The sequence below is a fragment of the Eumetopias jubatus genome, unplaced genomic scaffold (assembly GCF_037043125.1).
Source record: "Eumetopias jubatus isolate StellerSeaLion01/CBP00866 unplaced genomic scaffold, mEumJub1_p1.0 scaffold_1, whole genome shotgun sequence".
Classification (NCBI taxonomy): domain Eukaryota; kingdom Metazoa; phylum Chordata; class Mammalia; order Carnivora; family Otariidae; genus Eumetopias; species Eumetopias jubatus.
Genome location: NW_028274807.1, coordinates 85604167 through 85631911, shown reverse-complemented (window position 1 = coordinate 85631911; position 27745 = coordinate 85604167). Strand labels below are relative to the sequence as shown.

The 27745-nt window shown below is 41.2% G+C and overlaps 1 protein-coding gene and 1 non-coding gene across 3 annotated transcripts in view; one reads left to right on the top strand and one right to left on the bottom strand.

Annotated features, from left to right (window-relative positions):
• The window catches only part of USP13 (ubiquitin specific peptidase 13), a 109208-nt gene that overhangs the window by 16897 nt on the left and 64566 nt on the right, over positions 1-27745 (top strand). For both annotated transcript variants that reach the window (XM_028101149.2, XM_088025318.1), the window contains exons 2-4: positions 8464-8589; positions 15096-15156; positions 23327-23448. In XM_028101149.2, coding sequence (XP_027956950.1) covers positions 8464-8589; positions 15096-15156; positions 23327-23448 — 309 coding nt within the window. The remainder of the gene's footprint in view (positions 1-8463; positions 8590-15095; positions 15157-23326; positions 23449-27745) is intronic.
• On the bottom strand, positions 3211-3387 carry LOC114207212 (small nucleolar RNA SNORA81). Its single transcript, XR_003608811.1, has one exon. It is a non-coding gene; the product is annotated as a small nucleolar RNA SNORA81 (small nucleolar RNA).

The window sequence follows — 27745 nt, the reverse complement described above, 5'->3', positions numbered from 1 at the left end:
CTGTACCAGGTACTGTTGTTGGAATTTAGTAATGAACATGATGTGATTTCTCTGCCCTCAAGGAGCGAATGTGTGATTCAGGATCTGAACATGGTGGCCTCAAATGAAGGAAGCCTGGGTTTCTCACAGCCACAGATTTCAATGAATGAGATGCTAACAGTCACGAAATACAAGTGGATTTGGGGTTACGGACCAGCCGCACAGGCTGATGAGCCGGGAGATATGGGAATCGGTTATGGGCACAGGATGGTTGGTGGGCAAGTGGACAGGCGTGGGATCTAGGGAGCTCGTACAGTCATGGAGGTATTAGTGTATGTAGCTGGTTTTGGTGTGGGCTGCTCTGAAGGTCTGGGGCCTGACCCGACATCTCTGAGGGTCCTTGAAGTGATGCTTTCTTGACCATGAGGCACTCTTAGAACTGTAGTGTCCTGGGCAGTTCTAAGACTGGGGTGTGGATATGGCAGCTGGTAGCTCGAGGCCAGTGCTACTCAAGTGTGGTCAGCTGACTGGTTCCAAGAGATAAGCACAAACACTGAGAGTAAGCATTTAGAAATTTCTATAGCAACTTGACATCCAAGTGTGTGAGCAGTGGATTAGTTTGTTTGAACAGCGTATAGACCCATTTGGGTTTTGTGGGACTTACACGTGGGAGTAAGTTCACATCTGGCTGGAGCCGGGACTAGTCACATGCAGTGGGGTCACATGTCTTTCCTTAATGAACAGAAACAAAACGAAACACAACACCAAACAATCTGGTCTTTCGTGATAGTACTTTGACAAACACTTCTTTGGACCCAGCACAAAGGTAATGGGAGGTAAGGCTGTGAGCCCCAAGGTGAAGAACTTAAATATAAAACCACTGATGACATTCCAGCTTCATTTCAGATCTTTGTCAATGAACAGACTTCCCTTCCTCTCTTCTTTTTCCTCCTTGTCATTGGCATGTGTTTTTTCGTGAACATTATTTTTCTGTGCATACTGTATACAATTCTATACTATGTCCTATATACATGACATACAATTTGCAATATTTACTCAGCCATCAAAAAGAATGAAATCTTGCCATTTGCAATGACGTGGGTGGAAGTAGAGGGTATTATGCTAAGTGAAATAAGTCAATCAGAGATAGACGATTATCATATGATCTCACTCATATGTGGAATTTAAGAAACAAACCAGAGGATTATAGGGAAAGAGAGGAAAAAAATATAACAAGATGAAATCAGAGAGGGAGACAAACCATAAGAGACTCTTAACCATAGGAAACAAACTGAGGGTTGCTGGAGGGCAGGTGGGTTTGGGGGGAGGGGTAACTGGGGGATGGACATCAAGGAGGGCATGTCATGTAATGAGCACTGGACGAATCACTAAATTCTATCCCTGAAACTAATACTACACGATATGTGAACTAACTTGAATTAAAAAAAATCTTGAAAAAAGAAAAAAAGGAAAAATAACATTGTAATATTTTGTTGTGTTTATATGCCACAAGGTCTTAGCTCCTCTGTTTGGGAGCTTTTTTCCCTATTATAAATAGTGCATCTGTGAATATTTTTGTGCAAATTAGGGTTTTTTTCCCCTTTTTCTTTTGGGTTCCTGCAGTCTGTACCCAAAGGAGAAATACTGTGTCAAAGGGTCATAGTTGTATTGATCTCTAGAAAGATAGAACCGATTTATATTGTGAGAGTACATATACAGGTTTTCTCTTTGGCTTCAGGCTTTGTAATTTTAATACTTTTTGCTAGTTTAGTAGGCATATACTTGCCTTGAGATTGTTTTAATGTGCTTATTACTTCAGGAGGTAGTGAGAATGTGATGATTTGACTTTAATATTTTCTCACAATTAAAACTAAACGATCTTAAAAGAAAAACTTACCAAGTTGAAACTGAATGCTGACATCTTGTAATTTTATCAATTTTTACATAATTTGGATATAAACTTTTCTTCATTGTACTTTACATCTTTCCTCATTCTGTTGTGATTGGTTTTCTATTTGTTTCATTTTTTTTTGTAGTGTAAAACTTTTTCATTAGTGTTTACATTTTTATACTCAACTACACCATCTCTCTATCCTATATTTTCTTGGCCAGAAATTATTTTCCCCTTAATAAGTGGGATAAATATGCTCTTCTGCTCTATTCTGGTTTTTTAAATGCTTATCTCTTGGAGCTCTCTGGACCTTATTCCATGTTTGGTATAAAATGTAGATCAAGGTTAATTTTATTGTATACTGTTGTCTAACTGTCCCATTAACTTTTTTTTCTTTTTAAAAGATTTTTATTTATTTATCTGACGAAGAGAGAGAGAGAGAGAACACAAGTGGGGGGAGTGGCAGGGAGAGGGAGAGGGAGAAGCAGGCTCCCCTCAGAGTAGGGGGAGCCCGATGTGGGACTCGATCCCAGGATCCCGGGATCATGACCTGACCTGAGCCGAAGGCAGTCGCTTAACCAACTAAGCCACCAGGCGCCCTGTCCCAATAACCTTTATCAGTGATTTCCCCCCATTTTTGTGTTTCTTGTGTTTTGACATATATTAAGCAGTTACCGTAGAATGAATATATTTTTGGAATCCTCATGCATGCTAAAATTTATTTTAAAAATCACTGCAATATATCTGAATTTCATTTATAACCTGTTTTAATTTAATAAAGCACTCTACCGGGGCGCCTGGGTGGCTCAGTTGTTAAGCGTTCTGCCTTTGCCTCAGGTCATGATCCCAGGGTCCTGGGATCGAGCCCCACATGGGGCTCCCTGCTCGGTGGGGAGCCTGCTTCTCCCTCTCCCACTCCCCCTGCTTGTGTTCCCTCTTCCTCTGTGTCTCTCTCTGTCAAATAAATAAATAAAATCTTAAAAAAAAAAATAAAGCACTCTACCCATCATCACTTGAGAAAAGCATTATTTTGTATTCTGCCCTCTTATTCTTCAAGTTGTATTTCACTGTCACTTGGTAGTTTTCTAATCTGCATGATTTCGTTCTTTAAACATTTTTTATTTTTTTAGAGAGGGAGAGAGAAAGTGAAGTGAGGGTGGGGGAGGGGCAGAGGGAGAAGGAGAGAGAGAGCATCTCAAGCCAGACTTCAAACTGAGCTCAGAGCTTGACGTGGGGGCTCGATCTCACAACCCTGAGATCATGACCCGAGCTGAATCAAGGGTTGGACGCTCAACCAGCTGAGCCACCCAGGTGCCCCCTATTTTTATTTTTCTCTAAAGACGTAGTGCATCACACCTTAAGACAAAGAACACTGGACATTGAGAGACTCATCCCAGTCTTTACACTCTGGGGCAGTTCCTTTTCCTCTTGAATGTACTTTGCCTAGCATCATTACAAAACCCAAGATGTGATCTTAGTTTCTGCAATTTTAGCACAGTGCTTATGCAAAAGAAGGTCCTGCCCGATTTCGAGGCTGCACTTTTGGCCACAGGAAGACAACTGCTTTACGGTATTTTCCAGGGCAGTAATCTTAGTGGGGGTGCGGCTGGTTAATGAGAGCATGAGGTTGAGGGTTGGAAAACTTAAGAGTCAGCTCAGCTCTGACCCCAGGCTATCAACCAAAGGAATTGGGAGAGAGAGACTTGTCAGCATAGGCTTATCATTAGTGAAAGAAGGTCTTCAGAGCACATGTCATAGAGTACTGCCTTTGAACGTGAAAAGAGTCTTACAGGATCAACACGTAGACATTAATACGGCAAGAGGGAAGAAAGCATGGATCATTAGACTGAAGTGTTTGTTCTATATGGGGTAGCTTTTAAAGGGATTTGGATTTCAGTGTGTCCTGAAGTTTTAGTACCGGTGGCAAGTCCTGTGGGCAGCACCCCCATCTCAGAGCTGCTGGTGGAGGGGTACACAGGGTTTCAGAGGCCAGCCATGTGTGGGGTGGACGAGACCTGAGGATGTCTGTCATAGAATCTTCCCTATGTGGGGCCATTTGCCTCTGAATGCTAAAGCATTTTCCTCCCTGATTATGGACTTTGTGACAATATCAGGTGACCCCAGGAATTGACAATGAATGTTTGGGGTATATTAAATTTTTTTGTCTTTTTTTTTTTAAAGATTTTATTTATTTATAAAAAAAATATTTATTTATTTATTTATTTATGTCTCTCCATGAGAGACAGAGGGAGAGAGAGAGAGAAGCAGAGGGAGAAGCAGGCTCCCAAGGAGCAGGGAGCCTGATGCGGGACTCGATCCCAGGGCCCTGGGATCATGACCTTCAGCTGAAGGCAGACGCTTAACCATCTGAGCCACCCAGGAGGCCGGGGTATATTAAATTTTTAATCAAATTCCCTAATAAGTCAAAAACTCTTGGCAATGAAATTAGCAAAGACTTTATGACTATTTTAGAGATTACTTTGTAAACTCTTGCATTATATAGCTATTCTGTGTTTTTCTCCAGAAAAATGCTGTACTTGAACATGTTTCTTCTTCCACTTGCTAATTTCTTGGTTCTCCCACTGGTTGGTTAATATGTTTTTCTAATAGATTAGTATTTGTTGCCCCCAGTCAGTATGGATGTCAGACTCATTGTTTTCTTCCTTCTGCTTATTTCCCCCAATTATAAAATAATTGAGATAATAGGAGATATACGTGGCACACGGAACTGTAGCTTATAATAAATAATTGCTATTGTTTATGTAATGCTTTACAGCATGAAATGTATCTCACCCCCTTTGAACTTTTTTTTTTTTTTTTTAAAGACACATCTATTCAGCATCATGATCAGACTATTACATTCAGCAATCAACAGCATGGATGCAAAAAAAAAAAAATATATATATATATACACATTAAAACCCTTTGTTGGAATGCTTTACACTTTCCATAGAACAGAAACTAAAATAACCTGTTATACAATTAGTCACAAATACAGTCCTCGAGTTTTTTGCCCATACACATGAGTATTGTCTAAAACATGTCTTTGTAGCAGCTAGGCCCTGCCACCACTGTGCTTGGCTGAGTTCACAAATGTGTTGTAACCTGTGGCTTCCCTGTCCCTCCTCTGGCTCTCCTCTCCTGCTAAGCTTTGTTTCCTGGCAGTAATTAAAACCTCCTGTCGCTGCCGTAGCTACTGCTGCTGCTGGAACCACTGTAGCCACCTTGGTTTCGTGGTTTGGCAAAGTATTGGCCTCCACCACCATAGGGGCCAGAGCTCTGCCTCCAAAATTTCCTCCTTTCATGGGTCCAAAATTTGAGGATTGATTATTGTAATTGCCAAAATTTTTATAGCTTCCGCCACCTCCAGAGCTGCTTCCATCATGACCAAGTCCGTCATAGCCATCCCCACGGCCACCGTATCCACCACCACCTCGACTGCCACCAAAGCCACCTCGACCACTGAGGTTCCCTCCACGACCAAAGTTGTCGTTCCCACCAAAACCACCTCCACGACCACCACCAAAGTTTCCAGAACCACTTCGACCTCTTTGGCTGGATGAAGCACTAGCCATCTCTTGCTTAGAAAGGGCTTTCCTTACTTCACAGCTGTGGCCATTCACAGTATGGTATTTTTGAATGACCATCTTGTCTACAGAGTCATGGTCATCAAATGTTACGAAAGCAAAACCTCTCTTTTTGCCACTGCCTCGGTCAGTCATGATCTCAATCACTTCCATTTTCCCATACTGTTCAAAATAATCTTAGATGATGTTCTTCAGTGTCTTCTTTAATGCCACCAATAAAAATATTTTTCACAGTTAAGTGGGCACCAGGTCTTTGAGAATCTTCTCTTGAGACAGCCCTCTTTGGTTCCACAACTCTTCCATCCACCTTGTGTGGCCTTGCGTTCATGGCTGCATCCACCTCCTCCACAGTGGCATACGTGACAAACCCAAAGCCTCTGGAGCGCTTGGTGTTTGGATGTCTCAGTACCACACAGTCCGTAAGCGTTCCCGTTGCTCAAAATGGCTCCTCAGACTCTCATCGGTTGTTTCAAAGTTCAAACCTCCGATGAAGAGCTTCCGCAGCAGTTCAGGCTCTTTGGGAGACTCTGACTTACACATGACGGCGGTGGGAGGGGAGACTTTAACGATGCATCCACGTGCAGAAAAGCTCACCCCATTTGAACTTAACGAAACCCTGTGAGGTGGGAATTCTTGCTGGCCATGCTTATGAAGGAAAATACTGAAGCCTAGAGACTGAATGACAACCTTTAGGCCACAGAGCTAATTAGTGGCAGTTCAGGACCCTGGTTGCAAATCTCATTTTCACTGGTATATCTTCTGGTTTGAATTCTTTTTGATTGAATTACATTTTATTGGAAGAGAATGGAAATGTTATGTTTTAAAATCACAATATGTGGTGCTCAATTTAATGGGCCTAATGAATAACTCACCATTATAATGATGCAAGTTTTCTAAGGGTTATGACTATGCAAAAACCATGTCTATTTAAAACTTCTGAAAGGATTTAATCTGTTGATCAAGTGAATATAATATGTTGCCTTTAGTTGAAAAACTTTTCTAGTTTTATTGAAATGATCTCATTCAAAGAGAGAAAGTTATCCAGAGGCACAAACTAAATAACTCTGTTTTCTGAATGCTATTTTATACTCAAATTTTAAAAAATTTCATTTGCAAGATGTTTGTTGCCAGAGTATAAAATTGAAATTGATTTTTGCCTATAAACCTGTATTCCATGACCTTGCTAAATTCATTTATTAGTTTTACTAGTTAGTAGTTTGTAGATTTTTAAGGATTTTCCATATAGACTATAATGTTATCAGCAAATCGAGACCATTTTACTTCTTTATTTGTGATCTTTCTTTTTTTTAAAGATTTTATTTATTTATTTGACAGAGAGAGACAGCGAGAGAGGGAACACAAGCAGGGGGAGTGGGAGAGGGAGAAGCAGGCTTCCTGCAGAGCAGGGAGCCTGAAGCAGGGCTTGATCCCAGGACCCTGGGATCATGACCTGAGCCAAAGGCAGACGCTTAGACTGAGCCACCCAGGCGCCCCTGTGATCTTTATGCCTTTTTCCTTTTCTTGCCTTATGCAATATATTTGCTGCAATAATAGACACATATCTGAACTAATGCTGCCATAATATCCTCATTGTGATAAGACTCATTTATGTCTGGGTTATAAACCAAAGATACAGTGTTAGAGAATTTTATTAGAAATTAAAAATATATACAATCTTGAGTTATTGGAACTTAAAAATTATTTTTCATGTATTTGTAGTGAACATCAGTGCCTGTTTTGTTGTTGAATTTGTGCTCTACTAAAATGTAAGGAATTTTGATAGGCGCTTGTTGGCAATTCTGATAGATTTTTTTTTAAAAATTATTTTTGAAAATTATTTGGTGAGGTGAGACTGACAAAGCTTAATAAAAATCCACTTTCGAAATTGAGGAAAGGATGCTAATTTTATTTATTTATTTATTTATTTATTTATTTATTTATTTATTTAAGGGGGATAGGAGGAGGGACAGAGGTGGAGAATCTCAAGTCGACTCTGAGCTGAGCTGGAGTCCAGTGTGGGGCTCGATCTCACGACCCAGAGATTATGACCTGAGTTGAAACCAAGAGTCAGACACTCAACCGATTGAGCCACCCAGGTGCCCCAAGGATGGCTAATTTTATAGGCAAATTGAGAGAAAGAGGAGAGATGAAATTGGGATAGAAACTCAAGCATCGAAAATGTGAACAATATCCTTGACTGTTCATTGTGCCAGTATGTCAGTAATTAAATAATATTTGAAATGTGGCATAGAAAGAGAAATAGCTTTAGCTTAACTGACACTTTCAAGTCGTGTGAACTTGGACAAGTGACTTATCTTTAGTTCTTTTTTTAAACTGTAAAATGGAAATAATAATAAGCAGCTTGTGGTATTGTCAGGACTAGAAATAGTATATGAGAAGCACCTGGCACATATCAGGCATGCAAAAATAAGTAGTTAGGATTATGATAGGACTCCATCCTCTATTATTTACTCATTAAGTTATTATTGATTTATTAAACTGTCCTATTTTATTAATGGGTACCATCACATATCTTGTGTCACCGAAGGAAGGGACGAATATCTTTGAATCGAAGAACCCCGTCCTGCTAAAAGGGTATAGAACTTTCTGTTCTGGAGACTTGCATTCATCAGTGAAGAAGAGTGATTGATAAACCATTGCAGTGGTGGGAGTTGGATCACTGGCCAAACTTCTTCTTTCCCTTATTGTCCTTTACCCCAGTTTGAAGAGTCAGACAAGCAGGTGGATTTCCCAGGGCCTCTGAGGCTCTTGCGACTGGGAGATTGTGGGCAGCTCTCCGGGAGCACCTGGAAGCCGGGGTTGGGGTGGCAGCTGCTGCTGTGCTTGGCTGTGGAGTCCCAGAGGGTCATCGCAGGGGACTACGATGACCAGGTGGCCTTTTGCTGGGCCTTGTCTTCCTAGTTCGCCCTCCTTCCCTTCCCCTTTTTTGTATCTAAATGACTTGGCGAGGTTTGCTTGGCTAATTTTGTCATCTCTTTCTCCTAGAATTCTGAAGGTGGACTCTATGTATGCATGAATACATTTTTGGCCTTTGGAAGGGAACATGTTGAAAGACATTTTCGAAAAACTGGACAGAGTGTATACATGCACCTGAAAAGACACGTGCGAGAGGTGAGACACACGCTGGGAGAAATGGCCTTGGGATCTTTCCCGTAATGTTGTTGTGCTGTGCGTTATCACACAGCACAGAGGGTTTCTTCTGCCCACGTGACTTCTGATGCCCTTTGATGATGGGAAACAGAAACATGACTGTTGGCAGAGATTCATAGATTTCCCCAAACCCTACCTTACCCAGTTTAATTTTTCTCTTCCTCTGAATTTCTCATTAGTGTTAACAAGACATGAGTTGATTGAAGGAAAAAAAATTAAGTCAAAAATACAGACAAGTACACAAAATAATGTCAGAAATCCCCAAATCAGAAATAAAAAAATATTTGGATGTTTTTGCTTCAGACTTTTTTTTTTTTTTTTGAGCAAGAGAAAGAGCTTTCCTGAAAGCTCAAGTCTTGTTTCCCTCCCCAGTAGTAACCATGGCTGCAATTTTGTTCTCATTCCTATGTGTGTCATTATATTTCATTTATGTACGGATAGTCATGAACAATATGTAGAAGGACTTTATGGGTTTTTAAGATGTAGATAAATACTATCATACTGTTACCTATAATTCTGTGTAGGGCTTACCCTTTTCACATCCTTGAAATCTGTTCGTGTTGCAATGCATCTGAATATACTTAATTCATTTTATGATTTCTTATTCCCTCTTAAAAGTACCTTGTCATTTATTATCCTGCTGTCCTACGGATGAACATTTAGATTGTTCCCATTTTTTTTTCTTTTTTGTTTCTACAAATGAGGCAACCATTAAATATCTGCAAGTGGTAATGTTGGTGTGTGGGTGTGCTTATTTTCATTTTGGTGAGGTATTGCCAAATCCTTCCCCAGTGTGGTTGCACCGATTTATACTCCTATCTGCACTGATTATCAATTCCTGTTTTCCCACACCTTCACCTACACTGGGTCAGACTTTTGATTTTTGCCAATCTAATGGTTGCAAAGTGGCATCTAAATGATTGGCATTTCCTTCTGTGAGGGTTGGACATCTTTATATATGTCTGTCGGCCATCCTGGTTTTCTCTTCTCTGGTTTTCCTTTTTTCTTATGGTATGTGGCTTGACTTTTTGCTTCATTTATGAATTATTCTGTATAGAAGTTTTGAATTCGATGTGAGATTTATTAAACTTGTTTCTTATGAATTGTGCCTTTTGTATCTTATCTAAGAAATTGTTTCCCAACTCAGGGTTATAATCATATTTCTTTTAATACTTTTGTTTTTGAAGTGCATGTGTGTTTGCATGAGCATATGTGTGACATTTTTGGACTTTAATCGGTCTATAGTTTATTGTTGTATTTGTGTGAAGTATGGGAATCTGTTTTTTATTTTTCTCACTGGTAACCAGTTGTCCTGCTCTTACTAGAGTGGTGCAGTCTTTTTCAATGATTTATAGTACCATCTTTTTTTTTATATATATATTTTAACTGGCCATTTGTACCTGGGGCTATTTTGGGGCTCTTGGTTCTTTTCTGTTGATCTTATTTTTCTGTCTCTGCATTGTTGCAGCAAGCCTTGATATCTGGTAGTGCAAGCACTTTTTCCGGAACTTCCCTGGGTTTAGACATTTATTTTTCTATGTAGATTTTAGAATCAGTTCGTCTAGTTTAAAAAATCCTGTTGAGATTTTGAGCACAATCACGGTGAATTTAGAGATTAATCTGTAATCCACAGCATCGGGTAAACTCCATGAGGGCAAGGATTTTTGTCTGTTCAGTTCTGTGTCTTCAGCACTTAACAGTCCCAGCACATAGTAGGTGCTTCATAAATATTTATTGAATGAGTATTCAAAATGACATACCTCTCTGTTTATTCAGTTCTCTTTTGTCTCCTTCAATACTATTTTGTAATTTTCAATAAAAGAGCTTGTATTTTGTGAGATTTTTTTTAGGTACTCTGTAATTTTTGTAACTGTTGTTACTGCTAATTTTTACTTCATGTATTTTAATTGGTTATTGATGATATTTGGGGATGTTATAATATTCAAATATTGACTTTTATACTTAACAATACTCTTCAGCTTTCACTTCAGTCCTAATAGTTTGTAGACTGTGTTGGAACTTCTAAAGAGTCGATGCTGATTTCAAGTTCATGTGATCGTTCACCTTAGCCTACCTAATATGTTTTCTGTTTAAGTTCCAGACACAGGAGAGATCCCCAAATTGGACAGTGGGCAGAGTAGGAGGAAGAGGAGGAAGAAAGGCCAGGAGGTCAGATAAGCCATCAACTCAATGATTAGCTTTAAAATAATCTAATATTCACCTGATAGTACATGATTTACATTCACTGCTCTTGTCATGTGGGACCTAGCAATTCTTATGAGGTATGCTTTGTCCCGGACATATGTCTTAATATAAAATGATGAAGTTTTAGGAAACCGGGGGTGGGGGTGTGGGGGGGAAATGAAACCTAGGCCCTGAGGCTTGAGATAACTTGCTCCAAAGCTTGTGGTAGAATTGCAGAATGCTGGCAGTCTTGTGCAGTTAGCTCTGCCTCTTAACTTTTCAGTTAAATATTTCACTCTCTGACCACAACCCTCTCTCAGTTTAGCTCTCATTTATTCTGATTTCACTCTGTTGTTTTCCCTCCTTGCAGTTTGCAGGCCCGTGACTTGTCCAGGTGGCCACTTCCCCTGTTTGTTGAGACGGCTTCTCAGCGCTTAAAATGTTCTCTTACCACCAGTGCCCTCAAGGGGCTCTTATGCCCTTGTCTTGCCTCCTTAACTGTCCCCAGAGCTCTGGTTAGTCATGCCGTGAGTGTCATCCCGGCTTCCAGGTACACACTGTGAGCAATCCTGCACCACCATGGTCTGGGGCCCTGTCAGACTCCTGGCCTCCCCCGTCTGCTGGCCCCACTCACTGCCCAGCAAACCTGGCCTGCAGCTTCGCCCCCTCCAGACTCTGGGTGCTGTCCTCAGGGCGCTACCAGGGAGGCCTCCCTCATCCTCTTCAGAAAATGATTTGACTTGTACTTCTCTGAGAACAGGGACCCTGGACAGGAACTTCCTGAGCTGCTTGCCTTGGGTTCCCACAACCCAGCGGAAAGCTATGTTCTCTGTCCTCACAGCTCTGTTTCCTCCTCGGAAACTTGCTTCTTCCTTAACTCCCTTTTCTTCAACATCTTGCTCTTCTGGCTTTTTCCTTCCATCTTAAAAAAGAACACATCACAAAACTGTCCCTGTAATTTGTGTCCTCCTTTGGCCAACCCATCCCTCAAGTAAAGTGTCTTTAAAAGCTTTCCTGTTCTCATCACCTCTAGTATCCCTCGCTGGAAGTTCAGGATTGCCGTTGGGTCGATCTTCCTGCTAATCCACTAAAACTGCCAGGGCTGTGGTGACTGCTGCGTTGTCTTGTTGGTGGATATGTTTCAGCCCTGATTTTGCTTGTCTTTTTGAGTATTTGAACTTGCTTCCCTCTTGGAACTGCTCCTCTCCTGCTTTCGTTGGCACCATTCTTTCCTGGCTTCCTCCTGTTTTTTAGGCTGCCTTTTCTGACTTTGTCTCACTAGCATCTCTTCATTCATTTATTCCTTATATCCACACTTCCTAGGTTGCCTTTTGACCATCTTTCTCTGAAAGCTACTCTTCCTTATCAGTGTTGTCCATTTCCTTGTTTAACCACTGTCTCTGAACTGATGACTTCCTAATCAGTGTCTCTTCAGAGCCAAAGATCTGACCATCTGACTCTGATGTGACTTTTCCTACTTGAACACCTCATAGGTACTTCAAGCTCAGTGTGCCCAGACTCAGTGAATAATCCTCTTTCTCAGAGTTGTCCTTCATCTTGAATTCTAGAGACCTAGAAGTCTTTTGGATTCTTCTTTCATTCCATTGCTGGTTGGTGACCCACGTCTGGTTACCTGCACCTCCCAAATGGCTCTGAAGTCCGTCCTGTCCTCTCCATAGTAATCCTTCCTTCAAACTTGCCTCCTTGAATCCCACCCAGTGTGCGTGCTGCACCCAGAGTGATCTTTTCAAATGCATGTATCTGTGCATCTGTGGGACTCTGAAGCTTAAATCTCTGGTATCTCCCTTTGTTGCGGGTTGAAGTCCCAATTTTTTTTTTTTTTTTTTTTTTTTTTTGCATGTGATTGCAAGGCCTTCTGTAATCTGGCCCCTTCTAGCCTTTCTGACTCTACTTTTACTCCACCAACTTTGTGCTTTAGATATATCAAACCACTTCTTCCTGAAATACACTATGATTTCATACCTTTGTACATGCTGTTTGTCTTTCTCTCTGGGATGCCTCATTCCTCTCATACTTGTATTCCCTATGGTCAGCATATCCATCTCTCTATCCATCATCTGTCTCTCCATCCATCATCCATCCATCCATCCATCCATCCATTTATCTACTCCTTCCTTCCTTCTTTCCTTCCTTCCTTCCTTCCTTCCTTCCTTCCTTCCTTCATCCATTAATCATCCATCCATTCATCCATCATCCATCCATTCATACATTCATCCATCATCCATCCATTCATCATCCATCGATCCATCCATCTGTCCATCCATTCATCTGTTCATCATCCATCTGTCCATCCATCATCCATCCATCCATTGAACAAATCTTTGCTGAGCAGTTGCTAAATGCCAGACCTGCTGCTCTTCTTACCTGCCCACAGTCTCCACCTCCAGAACTGTCATTTCCGTCTTATGATCCTACCTTTTTCACATATCTCTTAATACTCACCAGAATCTATTGTGCTCTTTGTTTGCATATATCCTCCCCTACTTTGCTGGTGGGCCGCTCAAGGGATGGACCACGTCTTCATTTACTTTGCAGCCTCAGTGCCATCACAGAGGCTGACCCATGGGCACAGTCATGTTTGCTGACCAAGGAGTTCCCGTTTCTCAAACCCTGTTGATTTCTAGCGGAGACTGAGGCAGACACAGAGGCGATGGTCTTTGGAAGGAAAACCTAGTGGGTTTTTTTGTTTTTGTTTTTCCTGAAGGGAAGCGAATCTACTCCAAGTCTAAGGTGTGAATGGCAGAATCAGGGAGAGCCTCGTATTCTAACAGGTCTTCATGCAGCCCCTCTCCTTCTCTCTCCCTCCACCATCCTGCAGGAATGGAGGAGACAGTGAGTTTGGAGCAATTAAAAGCATGCCATAAACTTCGGTAGAGAGATTTCAGGTGACCTCCAGGACTGCTAAATGTGCCTTTGGTACAGGTTTTATTTCATCCCTTTTTTGAGACAGGCATGTGGTGGGAAGAGGAACAGCGGCTCGGAGACCTTGGAGGAGAGGGATTCCAAGAGAGGGGACAAGAATTTGGCATGAGTATTTGGAGAGACAAGTTTTGAGCTAAAGTGTTCAGTCATTTTCACATGCTTAAGATGTAAACTATAAACTAATAGTAGAAGCTGTAAAAACTTAATGTGAGAATCACAAAGATGAGTCAGCCTTCAATGCCAAATAATAAAGTGTGGCAAAGGAGACTTAAGACTGATAAGGGAACAAACTAAAGCAGCAGCAAGCCCTCAATGCTGCCACAACACGTGGCCACTTGGGAAGATGCTGGGCTTTGACCCTTATGCCATGGTGTGCTGGAGATGTGCTCTTTTCTAATCACTGAGAGGACAAATGGTGTAGAAATACGATTTGGGCCATTTGAAACAAAAAAAATTTTTTTTAATTTTATTTATTTGAGAGAGAGAGCGAGCACAAGCAGGGGGAGCAGCAGAGGGAGAGGGAGAAGCAGACCCCGCTGAGCAGGGAGCCTGATGCGGGGCTCCATCCCAGGACCCTGAGATCATGACCTGAGCTGAAGGCAGATGCTTAACTGACTGAGCCACCCGGGTGCCCGAAACAAAAATTTTTATAATCCTATTTGAGGGTAAAATTTTTGTGTGTCGGAAGGGTAACAAATGATTTCTTTAGCTTAACCACCTGATGGGCATTTATTTCATTGCTGCCACAGACTTCTACCAGAGGTAGAAAATCCACGAAGCTTCAGATGGCAACTAGCCATTAGTTGGTGCTCCAGAAATGTTCAGGGAGGTTAGACTGAGATTTAATATGACCAGAATATCAGTGACTGCTTATCAGTATTTATTTGCTCTTTCAACAGTGATTGTTGTGCACGCCCAGGACCAAGCACAGGGACCCAGTGGGTAGCAGGGGGATAAGGGAGTACGAGCCTTCTCTACAGGAGTCACCATCATCTCTCCAGAGTAGTTCCAGCATTGGGCATGGACTCCAGCCTCTTGGGAGTATGTGCCGATTCGAAGTTGAAATGTCTAGTTCACCTTGATCCCTGGTTCCTTTCCCTTTCCAGAAGTGCTGTCTTGATAACTTGGTGAAAATAATCAGGTAGAACAATAGCGTTGCCCTTCACCTACCTCCATTGACCTGGTCAAGTTCTGGTTTATCCTGGAATCTCTAGTCCAGGTTGAGAATTTCATCTTGACCTTTTGTAAAATCCGAGAACCTGTGAGATGTATTCTCCCCGCTCTTTCCCCATTGTCTAGTCTATAGGCTGCATTTTAACCATCTCTTGTTTTCTTTTCAGAAGATAAGAGGGGCATCTGGTGGAGCTTTACCAAAACGGAGGAATTCCAAGATTTTTTTAGGTAATGTAAATAGTCATCAATAGCGTGCCCAGATTTTCTGTGTGTGTGTATGTGCACGTGCTTATTTGATTTGGAATAATAGGTTATTTATTGCTTTACAATTTAATGATAAGAGGAACTCATTTAACTTGCGATGATCTGCCTCTGCTTTGTGTTTACCTAGTGGCGAAGGATGCTTCTAGCACTCTTCGAGTTGGGTTTAGTGTTCTGAAGCAGTTATACTTACAGTGACTAGAGAGTAATTAAGATCCTGCTTCTGCTCTCCTATTTCACTGCCTTGAAAGTAGAGACGTTATTTCTTTTTTTAATATTAGCCCAGCTGCAGACTTTATTCAGATTTCATCATTTTTTCCCACTAATGTCCTTTTTTTTTTTTTTAGGATCCCATGTTGTATTTAGTGGTCATGTTTTTTTTAATCCTCTCTAATCTTTGATAGTTCTTAAGTATTTTTTTTTTTTTTGTCTTTAATAATCATTACACTTTTCAAGAGTACTGGCTAGTTATTCTGTAGAATGTTCCTCAGTTCGGGTTCGTCTGGTGTTTCCTCCAAAATCTGAGGGTAATGCATTTTTGGCAAGAACACTACAGAGGCGATGTGCCCTTCTCAGTGCATGATATTGGGGGGCATGTGATACTGAGATGTCTTCATATTGGTGCTGTAACCTTGATCCCTTGTTGAGGTGGTGTTGGCTGGGTTTCTCCACTGTGAAGATACAGTGTAATTAATGAATACTTTGGGAGTAATACTTTGAGACTATGCTAATATCTTGTTTCTCCTCAAAGCTTTGCACACTAATTGTATCATCTGCCTGTGGATCTTGCCTGCAGCAGTGATTACTGTGGTGTGTGCCTAGCAGTGATTTTCTTCTCCCTCATTCAGAAAAGCCAAATGAGTACCAGTTTCTGTATCATGTCATCATGCTCATTTTTCATATTAAACTTCTGAAATGCTTTTGCCAGGAGAAGAAGGGACTTGATAATTTTTGACCAAGCAAGTTTCTATCCCTAAATGCCTAGGATTATGGTTTGAAAGAAACTTCAAAATCATTTGCATGTTATGATTTCATTTTGGTAAAAAAAAAAAAAACTGTACACATGTGTATGTGTGTGTGTATGTGTGTACATGTATGTATGTGTGTGTATACATGTGTGGGTATGTACACACATGTATACATGTATAACTGAGAGTCCAGAAGAGTCTGGCAAAATATATTCCAGATTGTTAATATTGTAGCTCTTTCCTAGTGGTGGGATTGAGGTGATTTTTATTTTCTTCTTTTTGCTTGTCTGGTTTAAATTTTTTCTATAACAAACATGTGTCACTGTTGTTATGAAAAGACACATTAATTACTTGAAAAGTAAAGCCATTGGAAACAGTCATGGAGCTGAGTGTCCTTCCTGCTTTGAGTCTCCATTATTGAGTCTCCATTATTCTACACTGGACTTGTGCTTGTTGTTTTCTGTCCTGGTTTTCAGTCATGGTTTTCTTTATGAGGCTTATCTACAGTTGGTTTTTCCACCCCGGCCAATCTTTCCCACCTCTCTGTGGTCTTTGAACCACAACCCAAATCAACCAACCAAACCCAAACCAGCTCAAAATGGGCCTCAAAGCTGAAATGATTGGGTGCAATCTGATGCTTTGGTTATTAGCCTTGGGCTCCCTTCTATGAATAGAGATGATGTGACTTCTGAATTAAATGGCATCAACATGGCATTTTCAAAGGTGGAAATAATTAAACATTTTGAATTACTGGTGTTATTTTTCCTTTGGCTGAATGGAGAAGTCAGCTGGCCTCCTGTCCTTTAACCTTTCTGTCTTGCACTTAAAGACCTTGCAGTTTGATTTCTCTAGTGACCACTTTGGTGGTAGAGGATATAGTAAAGTAACTATTTTAAGAATTAATCCAAAAGTAAGCACTGAGGTTTTGTGCTTCACACTGTGTGGACCTCTTCCATTGCTTCTTGGGAATGCTAACCTACTGTTCTATTTCCGCCGTCTATTTCTACAGGCTACCGTCTGTGTTCACTCAACATTCCGTATCTTAGAAAACCACAGAACATACTTAAAAGTCACAGTCCAGCAAATATATTCTGTTTGGACTCTGCCAGTTTTTAAAAAAAAATTAAATGTAAACACCATTTGTACTTTGGGGCTTGCCTCAGGTCCTGTTTCTCTCTATTGTTTGTTACCCATATACATCACACATTGATGTTGGCTGCTTCATCCCAGTGAGAATTTGGTTTTGCAAGCCCAGATTTACAGTTCCCTCGATATGATGCTTCATGTCCCCTAGGAGCAGTCACTTTTCTCTTATTACATTGATCACAGCTGTTTTCAAGCTGATGTGGCCTGTACATTCAAGTGAAGGATGATATTAGGCTTAGATCTGGCTTATTTTCTGGCAACAGAAAACTTAAAATATTGGTGACTTTAAATAAGGTGGATGTTTATTTCTCTCTCATGTAGAGGATATCAGGAAGCAGCAAGTCCAGGCTGTTGTGATGGCCTCATGTTCATCAGGATCTAGACTCTTCCCCTATCTCTGCTTCACCCTCCATCCTGCCCTGTGATTCTAACTTCATGGTCACTACATGGTCCAAAATGGCTTCTGGAACTCCCACCCTTACGTCGCCATCCCGGAAAAGAGCAAAGAAGAAGGGGGGAAGGACAAAAAAAATATCTAGTCTCCCTGTGGAGTCATCAGCTTCCTTTTGTCAGTCTTCTCACAGATCCCTAAGCAACACTTCACTTTACACCTCTCTGGTCAGGACTTGGTCACGTGGTCATACCTTGTGCTGTACAGGAGACTGGAAAGTACATTAAGTTTATTAACTGGCTTCATTGAGTAAAGTCTGTTTGAGGAAGAAGGGGAGAGTGGCTACTGGGAGGCAGCTTGTAGCTTCCCTAAAAGGGATGTTGGGGTTGTCTCTTCTTGGAGAGGAAGAGAACACAGAGCTCTCTTGCAGCCTCTTTGTTTCTTTGACTAGAAAGCATTTTTCTCATTGCTATTAAAATGTCATCACAATGCCCATCTTCCCCTCACAAAATAGATGTAGCTGATTAATGCTTTCTCTTGGATAGAAGCTGCTTTTTCCCCAGTCACTTCATGACTTCGTGACCAATTCCTTTTTCACTGGCTCAACAGTGAACATTGAACCCACTGAATCATTCAGTTATGACCTTCAATATTGATTCTATAAGGGAAACTGAGCTGGTGCTGAATGGCCTATCCAAGTCTCTGGAGCACCATCTTGCCCCTCAACATTCAAGTCATTCTTCCCGATTACCTTGATGTTCATTCAGGTGAAGTCACAGTTAAGGACTCTTCACTCAGCTCTAGCTCTTGCTGGTGTGTGTGTGTGTGTGTGTGTGTGTGTGTGTGTGTGTGTGTGACAATTATTTATTTTTGAATTACTTAATTTTATACTTTTTATACTTAGGATTTAAAAAACATTTTTAGAACAATGTTTTTTGGACAAAGCTTAAAATTGAAAAGTTATAAAGGGCTCTATAATGAAAAGTAAGTCTTTCTTGCTTCTCTGCCTCCTAGCTTACTTGGTTGCTCTCCCCAGAGACAAATAGTATTTTCTATTTACACATTCTTACGTATCTTGTATATTCTTCCAGCAATAGTATAATATATACCATGCTTTTAGACTTTTTTCCTCTAGGCAGTTGGGGACCATTAACACTTAGTTTCCAAACTGTGCTCTGAGGCACCCAAGGGTGCTACGGTGAACTCACAGGTGCACCACAGGTTATTTTAACGTTTCAGGGGAACAGCAGTGATGCTTGAACATTGCATGAACTATTAGCATGGTGTAGTTTTACTATTGGAGAATCCTAAATTCCTTTCAGTGACTTCGCCTCTTTGTGGAGCTGGTTTTTTGGTGGTTTCTATGGTAAAAAGGCAAGTACCATGTGAGATTGTGAGTTTTTGGACTCAGCTAATACAAAACTTACTGTTTTATGAGATGGAAGGAGAGAAGGGGATGGATATTGGGGAGTCCAGGATCTTCAAAGAAATACCCCAGGACTCATGATGTGGTTCCGGCCTAATCTTACATATTTTTTACAGTCAAGCTACAAATGTGTATAGATGTGTAAATAAGTGCTAAGGCATTTAGTGCAGATCTTTGGTATGTCATTAAAACAGTGTTAAATATTTACATTTTTATTGGCTTCCCCACCTTCCCACCAACTTTCAGAAATAGGAGTAAAGGAGTCAAGTTCTTTTGTGTCTGAAGTCTGGGACATCGAAGAACCACCACTAAAACTCAGAGAGCTTAAATTTCCACTTTTTTGGTTTTAGCCTTAGCATTCATACTTGATGAGAAATGGGTTGAAAACAGAGCATTTGTGGAAAGTTCTAGGAATGGGCCTGTTCAGGAAACTCAGCTGTATCTATAAGGGCCAGAACGTTCTAGTGAACTTCATTTTGCCCCTTCCTTCTGAGGTAGGTCCCAGACCAGGGTCTGTGTTCAAGGAGGTTTCCCCCGTACCTTCCTGTGAGGGTAAATGGTCAGATTTCACAGCACTAGATCAGCCAGACTTCTCACCTTGAGCACACAGATTAGTCAATCTGGTCAGGCCAGGGAGAACTCTGAGCGGGGTGTCCGAGTCCTGGTTTGATTTAAAGGTCTTTTCATCCGTGGTGCTGCTTCTCAACCGAGGCAAGTTGCTTCTCAGAAATGGCTGTGGTCCCAGCCACTTCTCCCAGGGATCTGAGAGAGATCATTGAAGTTGAATTGGGAAGAGATATTAACAATTTTTTTTTTTAATTTAGAAAAAGTGTCCATTCAGGTATCGCAAGTTAATAGCCATAGTGGAAAGTAGCTGCTGGGAGAGGTTGGGGGTCCTAGTCTTACTGGTACCTAGGGTATAATTTCTCCGTAGGTTCCTCAACTAGATATTTTTGGGGTGGTAAGACTCTAATTGGGGAAATTTAGAACTTACAGATTTATACTTGGGATTGTGGGGTCATAGATATTGAGGAGAAATCTTAGATCTGTCCCTTAAAACCAGAGTGTAATTTGCTTCTGTGACTTTTCCTTAATTTGGATAAAGCTGTTTGGGAAGGATCACGGTCCCCTTCTATCCCATTGAATTAAAAATAAAAATAAAAGCAACTATAGATGGAGTATAAAGAAGCCCAACAAAGTTCTTGCTTTTTTGCACAACAGCAGTTGTGCTTATTTTTATAAGTTTTTTTTAAAGATTTTATTTATTTATTCATGAGAGACAGAGAGAGAGAGAGAGAGAGAGAGAGAGAGAGAGAGGCAGAGGGAGAAGCAGGCTCTCAAGGAGCAGGGAGCCTGATGCGGGACCCGATCCCAGGACCCTGGGATCATGACCTGAGCTGAATGCAGACGCTTAACCATCTGAGCCACCCAGGCACCCAGTTGTGCTTATTTTTAAACACATACCCATTACCAATTAAAAAACCCCCAAACCCACAACCACCCTTCTGAGACTCCTGCTTTGCTGTTGTCCTTAGCATGTTGGGGTTTTTAAGTTCCTGAAGTCTCCTTTCATTGACACTTCATGCGTGAGTGGTGTGTGCTGGGTACTGTGCAGGGGCTGGGCATATGCCAGGTGAACAAGACCCGTTTCCTGCGCTGACAGTTTACAGTCTAGAAGCCTTTGAAGTTCGTATGTTCTCCATTCCAAGATCACATAGGAGGATCCCTGGGACGAGCCAAAGGGAGCGGAGGGCACTTTTGATTATGTCGGTTGTCAGGAGCGTAGGGAAGGGGGTGATGGTGATGATGGTGGCCGCTCTCTATGGAGCCCCTAACACCTGCCGGATCCTCTACCAGATGCCTCAAAACCTTATCTTGTCTAATCCTCGCAGCAATCTTATGGGGGCAGATATTATTCATAGTGTGCTCCAGAGGAAAATAAACTTGGAAAGACCTTGCCCAGGGTTACATAGTTAGTAAATGACAGAGCGGGATTCTTTTTGGATGTAGTTTATCATTGTGTCTGGCCAGGTAAGACTTGACTTAGTGTTAAGTGAGTGTGTTTTCTGTGGACAAGAGAAGCTTAGATAATATGTAATATGAGCCGAATCTGTACACAAAAACAAAAGAGTTGTACTTCCGTTCCTTAAACTTGTTATAAAAGATGTAATAAAGATTTAAGAATAGAAAAATGCTCACACACTCACTGTTTTCATTTGTTCAGATTTCCTTCTATTTCTCGTCTATGAACATAACTTTTACAAAGTTGTCTTTACAGTGAAGATGAGTTTTGTATTTTTAACATTGACATAGCATAAATATTTCCATGTTTCTACATAGTCTAAATAAGTATCATTTAAATAATATTCTACTGGGTTGAACACCATTCTCATTGAACATTTAGGTTCTAATTTTTAAAATTATAGAAATTGGGGCATTCAAATACCATGGGAGACGATGGACTCTGAAAAACAAACTGAGGGTTCTGGAGGGGAGGAGGTGGGGGATGGGTTAGCCTGGTGATGGGTATTAAAGAGGGCACGTTCTGCGTGGAGCACTGGTGTTATGCACAAACAATGAATCATGGAACACTACATCAAAAACTAATGATGTAATGTATGGTGATTAACATAACAATAAAAAACAAAAAAGATTACCTGCAAAAAAAATAAATAAATAAAATAAAATGTCGATGCAGTAAAAAAAATTTTTTTATAACATATAGAATGTCTTTATTTGAACCATTTCCTTTAAGTAAATGCCTTTTGTTACTTTTTAAAAAAAATTGAAGATCTAATTGCTTTTATTACATGATTCATGAATTGGGCAGCATCCCATCTAGCAAGTAACACTTTTAACGACTTCTTAAACTCTTAGAATCATCTTTAACATTGCCTTTTGTCAAACTGACCTATTATGGCTATCTAATAATGTTGGCTATTTCTTTATTTTGGCATTTCTGATTCTTATTATTTGGAATCTTTTATTAAATTGTTGAGACCGTGTTTTCCCTGTATCTCATTTTCCACTTAAAACTGCCTCCTTTTGAGAATTCAGGAGCAGAACTGTACACAAAAAGATTCTAGGTTTTTGGTTGGAGGCAAACAACAAGGTAATAACAGAACCTAGATCCTTTGGTTCTCAGGTGGTTGCTTCGTCTAGGAAAATAACTTTTTTCTGTCTACAGACCTGTGTTTGTGTACCTGTTTATGTGTGATGTGAGTGGAATATGGCTCAATAGCTCCTTATCACCATAGTTCCAAACATCTAAATATACAAACCTGATCTGGGATGCTGGCATCCATGTGAATGTAAGGCTGAAATGTCCATGTAAATATTGTGACAAGACATTTTCTTGAGCCTTCACTTAACCTTCACCAGAGATTAGCCAAGCAAACAGGTGATGACTTGATACATAGCAGGCTAGGGTAGCTCAGTTTTCTTACTGAAAATTCTGCACAGCCTGAGGACAACAGGACTACTTATATTATGGGGTTTTCCCCTCTGGTTTACGATACAGTATCTTAATAACTCCTAGAGGGAGATGGGGAGAGAGAGACAGAGACAGAGAGAGGGAGATTGAGATTTTGTTTTTAAATAATAGCTATCACTTATTGACTACCTGTTATGTGCCAGGTCTCTTGTCCACAATTTCTTATTTATTCCTCGGATAAGCTTTGTGAGGTAAGAGATATTATCTCCATTCTACAAATGGGGAAACTAAGGATTAGAGACTTTGTGACTTGCTCAAAGTTACATTAAATTTTGGAGCTGGAATTGAACCTTGGTTTATGTATGCTGAAACCTTGTACTTTCTTCCATATTACAGTGTTGTGAAAAACATTCCAGTCCATTCTTATGCAGTCAGGAGCCAGGTACCCAACAGATCAGAATGAACCATTTACTCCTTTAAAAGTCTTTACAAATTGACTATCGGCACATGTGTCTATTTTAATTGTAAAGCTGTGTGACTGGTCTCAGTCTTTATACATCTGTCACTTATTAATAAGTATTCATAACTTAGGACAGATGGTAGGCCTTTTACTCCTGGTTTGGGGCAGCTGGATGGTCGTCAGAGGAGGGAATCGTAAATATCATGCTCTTGGTTTGTCATTCCTGTGGATCTCTGGCTCTTGCAGTGAGTTCTGCCTTGGTGTAAAATGTTCTCTCTTCACTTCTTGTTCTTTGTTTTTGTTTTTTCCTCAGATCTAGATACTGATGACGATTTAAATAGCGACGATTATGAATATGAAGACGAAGCCAAACTTGTTATATTCCCAGACCACTATGAAATAGCACTACCAAATATTGAGGAGTTACCAGCCCTGGTCAGTGAGTGTGCACGGCTGCTAGCTAGATGCGCGTGACTCTGTGTCAGGTGTGTGTGCGTGTGTGGTGTGTGTGCACTCGGGGGGTGGGGAAGGCGGGTTGAATGAGAGAAGAGGAGAAGAACGAGCATGAACATGAGCATATTGCTTCTTCTCTGTGAAAGGGCCTTGCAGGGTGAGGTTTTGGTAGAGTTCGGCCAGATACCCTCTCCTGCGTGTTATTTTCCATTGCTGTGTGGGCCTCTAAGTATATAAACATTGGGCTGGTCTCTCCCCTGTGGCCTGGCCTCCCCCACTTCCCCATGGTGGGCTGCCCTCTCCCCCGCGGTGGGCTGGCCTCCCCTCGGTGGGCTGGCTTCTTGCCCCTTGTAACTCACAGTCTGTTGCTTAGATTTTCACACTGTGCCCCTGAGATGTACAGGGGCTGTTGGAGAGGGGTGTCTTCTGATCAGAGGAATGGCTATATTTTTATCTCTTGTGCATATTAGCCTTCCACGTGAGATTTTGTTTGGGAAAAATAAGGATTTCTCTGCCGAAGCAACAGCAACACGATTATAAAAATAACCAAACGTTTACAAATCACAGATCTGCAGGAGCTCCGTGGTAACGTGAGACTCCTTGAAAGTTTTGTTCCTCATGAAGAATAAAACTACTTTCTAGGTTTTAGCGTTTAGATTTAGTGGTGAATTTTTTTTCTCTTCCCTCCCCTTGATTTTCGTGGAGCAACATTCACCTTCCTGAATGACATGGAGCTGGGTGGCAAGGGAGGTGAGGAAGCCACGTTCTGTTGTACTTTGATCTCATAAGGAGGCGCGGAGCTCCTGTCAGGACCCAGGGATTGTTCCTGTTCTTTCCTCCTGTCCTGTATTGTCTCCCCCACCCCATCCTTCTCTCCTTTCTTTTTGTCTTTCCCACTCTGTGCGCACCCTGACTTCTCAGAGCCTGGCCCCCGGGAGCAGGAGGGTCAGGGTCCACGGAGTTTAGACATGCTAGCTCTCTTCCCTCCCCGCACTCCCCCAGAACAAGAGCCAGGTGTTTAGGTCCGGGAATCCTCAGGACATTGTGTGACTTTGTATCTACGGCCACCTGCTCACTTGCTTCTGCCAGGAGGGGGGGCGTGTTTGTGCTTGGGGTTCCCATGTCATTAGAGACCAGGTTTCTACCATTCAACCTCTTTTGCCCCTGACCTACTTTCTACCTAAATATAAGACCATAGAAATGAAAATGTGTATTTAGCTACTGTAGCTCTTTCCTCTAATTATTATACGTGACATATCCTTTTTTAGTGCTAAGTGCACAGTGTTTAGCAGTGCATAGAGAATTAAATTACCTCTCCTTTCTCCAGTTCCCTGTGTTGACTCATGTGGCCGTTACCAAGGATAAAATGTATGAGTGGGCAAAATGGTCTTACCTCGTCCCATTACCTGAAATTATATACTAAAGCTTGTATCTCCATGATACTGAGAGTTCTTGCTCCCTGCCCTTATTTAATATAACTCTTACGTCTGCTGTCAGAAAAGAAATAAAGAAGCGCGTTGTGAATAAATGTCACGAGAAATGGTTTTTCTCTCACTCACTTATGAAAGAGAAGCCTTTATGTGAAAAAGTTGATGGAGCCTTTAAGTGTTTTTTAATTATTCCTATATTCAGAATATAATTCAAAGTGTGAATACTTTTATTTAAATAAAAGTGAAGAGTCATAGAAATCTGAGTCCCTCAATATATGTTATAATTTTTAATACGGTCTTTTAGCATCAAGAAATACGTAAAAATTTTCTAAAAAAGGGGGCACCTGGGTGGCTCAGATGGTTGAGCATCTGCCTTCGGCTCAGGTCATGATCCCAGGGTCCTGGGATGGAGTCCTGCATCGGGCTCCCTGCTCGGTGGGGAGCCTGCTTCCCTCTCTGCCTCTGCCTCTCTCTCTCTGCCTCTGCCTCTCTCTTTGTCTCTTTAACTCTCATGAATAAATGAATAAAACATTTAAAAAATTTTCTAAAAAAGGAGAGGGAGAATTATTTGAAAGTTGGGGTGGAGAAATTGAAGGAAAAGCCTGGGTTTATCTGATGGTAACCGATAGGATTTATTTATATATCAGGTGCTAGTTCCTATCTTTTCATGCTTCTGCTACATTTTTTGGTGTTTGATATTCTTGTTTTAAGCTTTGAAAGATTTTATTTATTTACTTATTTATTTATTTGAGAGAGAGTGAGTGAGCAAGTGTGTGTGTGTGTGTGTGTGTGAGAGAGCGAGCGAGATAGAGACTGAGCAGGGGGAGAGGGAGAAGCAGACTCTCCACTGAGCAGGGAGCGCGACCTGGGGCTTGATCCCAGGACCCTGGGATTATGACCTGAGCCGAAGGCAGACTCTTTAAGCTTTTAAATAACAAAAATTATTGAGCTGGAAATCACCCAACCAGATGACTCTTCCTTCATCTTTTGAGCTTCTCAGCTCAGAAAAAAATTCTGTTTCTGATAAGAACTCTGTGGATTCTACCAGAAAGTTAAACCACCTCTCAGTGATGTGGAGTTTGAAGAGACATAGCATTTGGAGCTCAGTAGGGATCTTATAGCCTGAAATCCAATGCCTCATTTTAGACATCAGGAACTCAAGCAATGATGTGCTTGTAAATATTTAGCAACCAGCTCCCTGGGGGAAAGGCCTGCTTTGTAGTGTTTGATGATTTCCGTGGTGTAAATATTCCCACCGTGGCTGATTTCAGACTAACAGGATGTCTCGAAAGCAGTGTTGAAAAGAGAGTCTACAGAGTGTAGGCATGCCATTTTATAGAATTCCCGCCAGTCACATAATGTAAATATAAATAACCTCAAGAGCACACAGAAACTCGTAAGATATAGTAGAACAGGAAGTGAAGAATTTTGAGTGTTTGTTACTTTTTAAAAATGTATTTTACTTGATTGTAAGTTTTTATAATTTAATTTTCAATAATGGCTGTGTTTAACAACCATCTTGCAGAATTTCTTAAAATTTAACAATCAATTCTGTGAGCCAGTTTGAGTCAGTTCCAGAACACTACTGAATTTGAAGCCTATGAGGCCTGGGATGGAGCCAGGACTAGTACCAAGTTTTTTTTTTTTTTTGTCTTCACTCTAGACAACAAATCCAGGGAAAGACAATTCATGGCATAATTATAGGATAATAGATCCTGATCTTCAGCTATGATCCATATGAAGGCCTGCTAAGTGATTTCAGATGATACCCTGAAAACACTAGATCAGTGTTTCGTAGTGGCCCAGAAATTTGAGGAAATTTTGTTGAGTGTCACCAAGAAGTATATGCAAAGAACAGAGAGAATATTGTATTTACATCTTGATCAACATTATTGTGCACTGTGGAGAAGATTCAGAGGAGGACAGGGAAGGGACTGAGATAGTCACTGAAGCAACCAGGAGATTGTCATAACAGACCAGACGGAAAAGCTTGGGATGTGTAGCCTGAGTGCTAACGCAGCCCAAACCCGGAGGATCAGGAGGGGGTTTGTGGTGACCTCAACCCTGTTTTCTAGGGGTACTTCTGGAAGGAAGTGGGAGATTAACTTTGATAATTGAAAGGAAAGGCTAATTGTCTAAAAGTGCTTGTGGTGAGAGATGAGTGGGACTATCTCTTTTAAAAGGTTTAAATATATTTATGGATGCCTGGCATGTCATGGCGTATAAGCTTTCTGAGGGCAGAGATCTCTTCCTTATTCCTGACCGTGCCTTGCTTAGTGCCATCCATCGGTAGTGCCTTGGAGACTTTTAAGCTGCAGCGGGAGAGGATATGATATTCCCAGCAGACCAGTCTGGCTACTGTACAGAGGAGGGGGCAGGCGTGGGAGAAAGGAACCTGCAAGGAGGCTGCTGTGTGGCCATCTGGGTGAGCTGTGTTAGTGGCTGGGACCAAGACAAGAGTGACTGAAGGTGAGAAGAGGAAGGTTCCAAACAGATTCTGGACGTAGCAGTGAGAGGAATTGCTCATGGGCTCGGTGGGCAAGGGACGGCAGCTGAGGGAGCTTCCTTCATGGTCTCTTAATGAGTTCTAGGGCTACCCAGGGGAAAACACTCTGCGTGAAGTTCAGCTAATTGTGCAGGATGTTAGTGATGTAGAATACAAACCTTGGTTTAAAAACTTTTTTAAACCATCCAGTGGCTTTTGTTGTATTCGGAGTTGGGCATCCATTGCCGCCATCTCCTTGTGGAATATTCTCATCACCCCTTCACCTGTCATCCCTTTCAGCCTCTGGCAATCACTCCTCTACTTTCCGTCTCGATGGATTTGCCTATTCTGGACATTTCATATA